The sequence below is a fragment of the Taudactylus pleione genome, unplaced genomic scaffold, assembly GCF_031769625.1.
Source record: "Taudactylus pleione unplaced genomic scaffold, aTauple2 ptg000541l, whole genome shotgun sequence".
Taxonomy (NCBI): domain Eukaryota; kingdom Metazoa; phylum Chordata; class Amphibia; order Anura; family Myobatrachidae; genus Taudactylus; species Taudactylus pleione.
The window spans coordinates 3,288,201-3,297,704 of NW_028284943.1; the positions used below are offsets into that span (position 1 = coordinate 3,288,201).

Genomic DNA, 9,504 nt, shown 5'->3' on the forward strand with positions numbered 1-9,504 from the left:
GACTGTACAATGAAATGACTTTGTATAACACAATTATCACATTTATTTAAAAAAAAAAGTCCAAACACAAATAAACAAATACAACAATAAGAGTAGTAATTGTCTCCTATATCATGCATGCTAATCAAATACTACAAGTGAGTATTTATGCACTGTAGGCCTGATTCAGATCCACATGCAAATGCCATCGCAGCTGCGATTTCTCACAGGATACAAATGCGAAAATATACTAATGAATACAGCTGTCCAGTACTTAGAGACGCCCACTGAAAGCGCCTCACATCCACCTCTCATGCACAAAACCAGAAACATCGGATGCAGGTTCATTGGCCATCAGCCTTCTGAGCAGGGGCGTATCTTCCTATTGGCCAGGATGGCACTCGCCAGGGGCGCTGGCCAGTGGAGGGGCGCTAGTACTGCTCGGCATTGCCACCCGCACCCAGTTCTGTCTGTCAAAAGTCTGTGCTATTGCTGCTGATCTCACAGTCAGAAGCATCAGCACTGGGCGTCGAGGGAGCGGAGGGCGAATGTTGCCCATACAGCCACCATGTCTGTTTACTAACTGCCAACAGGGTGGGGAGGGGGGCTCGAGTCCCCTACTTTGCCAGGGGTGCTCGGACCCCTAGATACACCCCTGCTTTTGAGTAAGCCTATGCTGCCGCAAACACAGCCATGTCTCCAGACACACAGAGGGCTCTCCTGCTACGAGCAAGGACACCCAGAAAACAGTATTAAAATGGTCCTGACCACCCTCCGTTACCTCCCCAATTGCTACCTGTCACTCACTTTGCGATCGAATCCTCTGTATGTGCTTGATCGCAAAACAATCGCTGCGCATGCACAGTGCAGCTTTCATGCATGCTCATTGGCTAACAATCGCTCAGTCTGCTTAAATATCGGCATTGTGTGCAGCTCTGAATCAGGCCCTTTATGGACAGTGTTAGTTGGATATAGCCTTAACATTTTTAACATTTTTTCATTTGTTTTCTTCCTTGTACTGTGTAGCTGGCATAGGGCCTGACTCAGGGGTGCACGCAGTGGTGATGTCACACACAAGAGGTCATTGTTTTATGTCCACATGTGTCTGAGTTTCACTGCGTCCCGATGGTTAGCGCTCTGAGACGCAGAACGAATTTCGATGCAGGGAGATTGAATTTCAGTGGTGATTCCTGGCAGGTAACGGGGCAGACTAGCCAGGCACCGGCGTGTTGCAGACAACAGCTGCATCTAAAGACGCAGTAGCGCTGACACAGGACGCAATGTTCAGACAGGACGCAATGCCTGCCATTTAGCTGGTGCAAGTTTCATAGTTGCGACTGATGGTGAATCTAAAGACACATCGAGACGTATTAGTGTCTCAGCAAGAAGATCATCAATCGCGGCATTAATATAACAATGCATATGCAGCTGCGACAAAAGACGCAGCCGTGTCTGCATGCACCTCCAAATCATAAACCCATAATCCGTTCATATCCACAGTTGCTGGTCAGTGGCCCTTTGACGTCACATTTGCAGGAAAACTATTTACATGTTGTGCACGTTTATATGTTGTCCTGATTTGTTACTTTTGGTCTTTAATATGAGGGAACGTATATTTTATAGGGAGTTATTTATGATAAAACACTGACACTGTGTTATTTTGCATTCTGTCTGCTGTTCATGTAGCTTACATACTCAATTTTACTTCTTCTCTTTCAGCTGGAAGAATTGAGCAACTCTATGTATCCTTTTATGTAAAGCATGCGTATCTCTATAGACATGTGTCCTCTAGTACACCACAGCTACTCAAAAATAAAATAATGAAAATGGCCTTTATGAAGCATGATGGCAGAATGTAGTCTTTCCTTAACTTTCCATTAGTTTAGTTCATAAATGAAATTGAGATTATATTTTTTGCACTAACACTTGATATCAGCATCCAGTGCCGGAGCCAGTACCCATTCCTATTCGTTAGGCCCCCACCCGCTGCTTCTTATTATAGTAGAGGGGAAGTGGGTCAGCATCAGTGCCACAACTGGACGAGTTTTTCCTTTGGACCCTGTGGTACCTCCCAAACATCAAAATTTTGAAGGGGCAGTGTCCCGCAGAGGAAGGGGGGGGGGGGGGGGGTGTCAGGTTGGGAGGCCCCTCTCTCACCTGTTGCTCTGCTTAGCTCTACTAGCTGCTGGTTGCTGTTCCAGGCACCTTGGAAGCCAAATGCAGGTGCCATAGGGAAGTGACAATGCCGCCCCCCTCACTTACCCCTAGTTATGGCTCTGGCCAGCATCCTCTGTTCTCAGTGGAAATGTTGCACTTGGCAGTGACACCATAGCAAAGCACCACAGCCCGAGTCAGGCCCCAGGTGTTATCTGCGTCTACTCCATGTCAGCAGGCTGACGGTTTATATGGGGGCACCACAGGGGCATTAAACACACCTTATGTCACTAGGCGCACCCTAAATATTGATGCACAAGACAAGGTTTGACTAATGGTAGTTCTGGCTCTGTTAACATATTTATTCAGTTATATATCACCCTCTTAATAATGCCAAATGTTACCATTTTTAATTCTATTTACAGCTGCTTTTATAAAGTGGGAGCACTGTGGGCCAGATTCAGAGGTGCACACTCAGTCTTAGACTGGGGGGTGAAAGACCCACTGGGGGAAGACCGTGGTAGGGACCCAGATTTAAAGGGTGTGGCCAGCCTCCAGATTGGGTGGCCAGCCACCACAAAGGATTGGCTAAACATTATAGAGGACAACATGGAGACTACAGTGCCTGGTGTGTTCATCCATGTTCCTGCTCTCCCAGGTAACTGACCCTGTAATAGAGTAACAATGTATTAGAAAGGGAGGTGGGGCCCACCGGGGATTTCCCCATTACCCCTGTGGGCCAGTCCGACCCTGTGCACACTAATGTTACCTCAACTGCGTCCATAACCGATGGGATTCATACAGAGACGCCCACCAGCTGCAGCGCTAATCCGCCGCTTCGCGTATTAAGTTGCACCATGGAACATTGCACCAGCCCTATGTAGGCGCAGAATGTCCGTGTGGACATGGCCGCTGAAATCAGTGCAATTGTGGCAAAATCCGTAGCCGATGACGGCAACACGCCCGCATTTACCAACCAGAAATGCCCACTGAAATTGCATCTCTCTGTGTCTAACTTAGGCCCTGATTCAGAGCCGGACGCTCTGACCAGAGCGCTCGCTCTGAATCAGGGCCCACCTCCATTAATATGGAGCGTCCTCCTGGACGCTCGTATAGCTGTGGGTCACCACCCACAGCATATACGAGCGTGCAGGATGATGGTCGCGATGGTCTTGACCATCGCGACCATCGAAACTGCGAGCAGAAGCCTGCGGTTGAGTTTTTCAACCGCAAGGCCAGGAGTGATTTCGGCTCTATCAGAGCCAAAATCACTCCCACTGACATCACTAGTGATGTCAGTGGGGCCGGCTTCAGACGGTAGGCGTTCCCTTGGGAACGCCTCCGTCTGGCAGGCACGCCCACCAAAGGGGGCGTGCTGTCAGTCAACATCGACAGCACGCCCCCTTTGATGAGACACTCCGAGCGAAGGAAAGTCCTTCGCTCGTAGGGTCTCGCGCATGAGCACGACGGAGCTCCCTCCATCGTGCGCATGCGCAGTGCGGACCATCGACCCACTTGCGAGCGGACAGCCGCTCGCGAGTGGGTCTGAATGAGGGCCTTAGTTCTGTGGCTTTCAACGGTAACCACTGGGAAGCATGCGCAGACTGAAAATATTGGCCGCTCGCGTGCAGCATCGACTTAGCGTCCATCTCGGAACCTGGCCCTGTATATCATTTTTGCAATCGTGTACCTTTATATTACACAATAGTGCCATCTAGTGTCTGCATCATGGAAATACAATAAATACATTGCCTATTGAAATAAAAATTCTGTAGTTGCAAACATTTCATCATCGTGTTCATGATAAATAAATATATATAATATATACAGTATATAAGTGCAAGTATTTTTCTCAGTAACAATTCTTGCAAATATATATGAAATACTCAACTTGTATGTATGACTGGCATCTAGCTGCTCCCCAGAGAAACGTACAGATAGAGAATAGCAGGGAATTACCATGGATCACACTATCTCCAAATAGCTGGTTTGTCAACCGTCAGCAATTTATTTAAAAGTTTGATAAAAAGAGGTGATGAGGCAAAATCTTACATCCTTCTTAAACGATTCATGTCTTTCAATAGTATGGCACCCTTAGTTTTGTTCATGTAAAGTAGTTAAATAGTAGTGGCTGGCTTTCTTAATAAGTCATTCAGAGCATTTGCATTCTGAGCTGCACCTGCATCTTTTGCAGCGGTCACGTCGTCATCTCTATGCTAACGCAGCCTCCGATTGACCTGAAACGCCCACTTGCAGCATCTTAAAACAATGCATTTCCATCCTTCTGCCTTTAGCCGCCACCATCGGTCACACCAGTCCTATGGCAGGTGCCGTGTTTCCGTCTAAGTATGGTCTCCTGTGTGAGCGGCTGTGATTCTTTAAACGCCCGAGTTGGCTTCGCCACCCCGTTACCTTCCAGAAATGCCTTATAAAAAATTGTGTGCTGTGTCTCTGTGTGCAGATAATCGTCCCACATGCGCTGTGCCACTCAGATGCATACGCAGACTTAAAACATCTGCCATTTGCATACACCATCAACACTGTGTCCACCTCTGAATCAGGCCCATATAGAGAACCAGCACTACTAACCTTTCTTCCTACTGTTAAGTTGAATACAAACATACAATTATTATGTTTACAAATAACTGCATGTCCGTATACATTAATATATACTTAAGGTACAAATGTTCCAATCTGATATTTATTCTGGGTTTTGTTTTTTTTTCAACAAATAAGTACATTTCTCCATTCATTACAAATCGGATCTGAGAGACTAGGAAGGCATTTTCAGTCTGAGTCTAAAATGATTACTCTATTTTACTTGCATGAAGTACAATTTTACATCAACTGTTGTAACTTCACTTGCAGTTGATCATATTCCCTCAAAAACACTTGGGTACATTTACTAAGCAGTGTTTTTCAAAGCCGCTGTGTCTTCGGAAATTTTGGCTGCTACATTTAATGGGGCAATAATAATTAATACAAAACTAGGCATATTTTGTATTTAATATTATTGCCCCTTTAAAGGAAATGGCCGAACACACGGCAGCTTTGAAACCCCTTGATATCCCTCAGAGTATCAATCAATTTGACCATCGAAATTTGGTTGTATTGGATCAATTATATAGTTGGATCAGATTCAAATGTGTGTGGCCAGATTTATTCCTTGGCTAAGTTTTCCCATTCCATATGTAACAATCTGTCAAGACTCTAGTTACAAGTAGAGGCATAAGCAGATCTGTTCTTCAATCGTCACTAAGGGCCTTATTCAAAGTCAGTCAGAAACTTAAATCGCAATTTGTGTTTTTTTGATTTAAAAGTCATATCTGTGCAACCTATTCAGTCTGCGACTCCCTCCCCTTGTCTTACCAGACTGAGATGAGACTGGAGGCCTGGCTTCATGGACAGTAATCATAATGCTAAAAATTGCAGCACACAATAGAAATATATTGAAATGAATGGCTGCTCTATAAAGCTAATCAGTAGCCACGTGGCTTGGAACATCTTAATTGCTCTGCAAATCAGACACACACACACATATATATATTTTTTTCTCTAAACCAACAGACCTTTCCCCGATTGTGCATGAATCAGTCTTTATTTGTGAAAAACTAGTGCTGCTTGCAGTGTGAAATTATTATTTTTTTAAACGGTGCTCTTGCTGATTTGGAATAATTAGGTGTGCTTTTTACAGTTGTGAACAATCAATCGGTCATATTTTGTAGCTTTGTAGTCATCACTATCAACTATAACACCCACGCAGCTCAAACCCTCTGAAGGCTGCATTTGTGGCTTTTCAGCAGCCATGTTTGTCGCAATTTGCGAATACATGCCCACACTGTACTAGTGTACTGTTGTTGTGACTGCAGTGGACACCCACTATAGTCGTACTTACACCCACTTTCTGCAAGTTCACACCGATTCCAGCCACTGTGTCAGCTCCATAGTCGCAGCAAGTCTCAAGTCAGACAATGTGGGAGAACACATCACAATTCAAAGCAGATTGCCTTCCTATGCCTTGTGAAACATATATCTTTATAGCTATTTTCAGATAATGTTTTACATGTTGTGTACAATGCAGTAGTGTTGTGCTCAGTATGTATAACTGTGTGATATATTCCTTAACAGATGATTATTTAGACAAAAACTGAATTTGGCAGAAAACCAGGAGACACCGCCTTCCCCTACTGAAGAGGTGACAGAGCGTATCCAGTAGGGAGTCCTGGATATAAATCTACTACAGGAAAGAGAATGGTGACAAACTACGCAGAGTACGAAGATGAAATACTCCGCTAACCAGAAGATTACACATACAATAGGAACCTTACTTCTCGATTAAGCAGTTTGGGTATAAGTGATATAGTTATAGGGAGATATGAAAAGTAAAGAATTGGCAAGTACCTGCTGTGCAGTTAGTTTTCAAAGGTATAAGCACAGCATGGTAAATGCATTGATCAGCTTTTAAACGGAGCTGGATGACATGCCTTAGTGTATAGAAAATCCTGCAAATGTAGAAAAAAAAATGCAAGTTCAGGAAAGATCATTTTGTATGCAGTACAATAACTTTAACTGACTTTAGCCATATTTCAGAGCATACAGTATGTGTGTACATATTTATTACTTTATAATAAATTGCTCTCTATGTAAAAAGCTGGTGTTATATGTCAATATCACAGAAGCACAGGGCCTGATTCAAACCCGCTTGCGCACGCATAGCACTCGCAAGTGGGTCGATGGTGGGGTACTGCGCACGCGTGCATGCGCAAGCCCCAGAGCGACAGAGAATTTCTCTCGCTCCGGGGCTCACTACAAAAGGGGCGACTGTCGATGTTGATCGACAGCTCGCCCCGGTTTGTAGGCAGGGTGGGGGGGGTGGCTACACAAATGGAGGCGTTCCTGATGGATCGCCTGCCGTTTGTGGGAGACACCACTGACCTCACCAGTGATGTCAGTGGAGAGCTTCCTGCTCTGTTAGAGCAGGAAGCTCTCTGGGGCTTGCGGCGGACGAGACCCTACCACAAGGGTCTCTTCGCAAGCCCCGATGGTCGCGACCATCACCTGGCCGCTCGCAAAAGCTGTGGGTAGTCACCCACAGCTTAGCGAGCGGCCAGGAGGCCACAACCAAAAAAAAAACAAAAACGCCCTGATTCAGAGCGAGTGCTCTTCAAGAGCGTCCGGCTCTGAATCAGGCCCACAGTACGAACATGATACCTTGAATATTCCATGGGATACATATTAGGCAAAACACATTTCAATGTGGTCTTGGACACTGAAGCATAAGACTGTAATGTGCTGGTAACAATGCAGGAATACATTTGATCCAATAAAAGCCCACCCTCTAGCTTAGAAACTGGAAGCCTGCCCGTTTGTGTGTGCGGACACATCTGACTTTAGCTGAAGGGATACAAATATTGCCCTGGCCAAACAAGGAGAAACAGAGATTTCCTAGTAGCAAGTTTGAAGAGTGGGAATAAGTATTTAGACTGAGCATACCTCCCAACATTAGGAATTCCTGTATTGGGCTGTCACAGGTACATGGGTGCGGTATGATGGGGGTGGAGCCACATCATAGAGTACCAGGATACAAAACCACTGTTCTGTTGTTGCAGGTACTGGAATACCTGCCTGAAATGCATGTGATAGAGCAGGGGTGGGGAAACTTTTTTCTGCCAAGAGCCATTTTGATATATATAATATTATTCGCGGGCATGGTGCAGGCCATGCCCCCTCAGTGTGATGTCACACAGAGGCGGGGCCACAATCGCCGGTGATTACAGCAATGCCCACAGCATCCTGAGGATGCTCCAGGAGCTATAAGGGCAGCGGTATGACCATCTGAAGTGTCCTGAGTATTCACCTGGCGGCACTGCTGCATAAATTCTGGCTGCACGGTACCATTCTAGGCACCCTGCTAGCCAGATGAGGCTAGCAGAAAAAAGCTCAGAGGGCCACACCAAATGATTCCGGGGGCCTTATAGGGCCCCCGGGCCTGAGGTTCCCCATCCCTGTGGTAGAGGAATATCCACCAACCACCCACTAATCAGGACAAATGTTCCAATCGCAGATGGCTGGACAGTCCCCTGAAATCATTTTTAGGGCCACTACATTCAAAATACCTTAAAAAGACAGTGACAAATCTATAGGCACATTTTCCCATACCTTGGCAAAATAATATATATTCTATATTTACTGTTGCGCTGAGCACAAGCTATTGTTTTTGTGTTCACCAATTTTAGCAAAATGCAGTCTGCAATCTAAATATTACTGACAGGTTCGGGGGCGTATTGAGAGAGGAGGACTTGACCACAGCAGTAGACTGAGCACTAGCCTGTTTTCCAGCGATTTCCACACTGCGCATGCGCAAAACGCCATAAACATGGGGGCGGCAGCCAGTTTCCAGCCTTTTTATGCAGGGCTGCGACAGCCAACGTGCGACTTTGGAGAGGTGAGTATTAGAAAATATGGGTGCAGGGTGTGCTGTGTGGGCTACTGGACCCAGGGGCCTGAGTGCACCGCACACTCTGCACCCATTATAGATACGCCCCTGGACAAGTTGTGAATACAGTTACAAAAACAAACACCAGTGTACTGTTAAGCTACGTACACACATATACAATTGTACTTCAGATACGATGAAAGTCCTGATGAACATGCAGATTCATGTGTACACAGCTTTACAATCTACTAAAGATCATGGGGCAAATGTAATAGGGTGAGAGTTTAGAAAATGTGAGAGTTTTGTAACACTTTTTAAACTCGGCCAAAGTAATAGAGTCCAAGAATATGCAAACGCTCTTTTTTTTCAGACTCAAATCTCTCACGATTTAAACTCATCTAGATATTTTCCCATTGTAAAAATACAACTCGACCAATGTAATAGTGTGAGTGATTACTGCTAAACTCTCAACCTAGTACATTTGGCCCCATGACTCCGTACACACTTTACAGATATCAGGCTACTGCCAAAGCATCAGATAGAATGGTTGGTAGTACGTACACATGTCCTGATTTGTCTCACATAGGACCATTGCGTCTGATGAGTTTTAGGAAGAACATAAGATCAGATCTTCAGACCTGACCTATTTTTTTGTGATAAATCATGATCATTGGAGTGCACACACTGTTACAATATATGAACAACAAATCGGGAATCGCAAGATTGGCCTGATATTTGTACAGGTGTGTACCCAGGTAAGTGTCCACTTGACATTTCATCAGTGTGGACAATATGAATGTTAATGCATGTCGACATTACTACCATGTTGCATTGACATTCTCATGTCAACATTATGAATGTCACAAAATATACTACACCCCTCCATAAAGACCAGTTCTTAAAAGTTCCTAACTACTCAATAATTTCTTCAACAG

The 9,504-nt window shown here is 45.1% G+C and overlaps 1 protein-coding gene across 1 annotated transcript in view; it reads left to right on the forward strand.

Annotated features, from left to right (window-relative positions):
* The window catches only part of CCDC28B (coiled-coil domain containing 28B), a 34,155-nt gene extending 27,453 nt beyond the window's left edge, over window positions 1-6,702 (forward strand). Inside the window, exons 5-6 of the mRNA XM_088451265.1 lie at window positions 1,699-1,721; window positions 6,274-6,702. Of these exons, the coding sequence (XP_088307391.1) occupies window positions 1,699-1,721; window positions 6,274-6,349 (99 nt within the window). The 3' untranslated portion in view covers window positions 6,350-6,702. The remainder of the gene's footprint in view (window positions 1-1,698; window positions 1,722-6,273) is intronic.
* The last annotated feature ends 2,802 nt before the right edge of the window (window positions 6,703-9,504 follow it).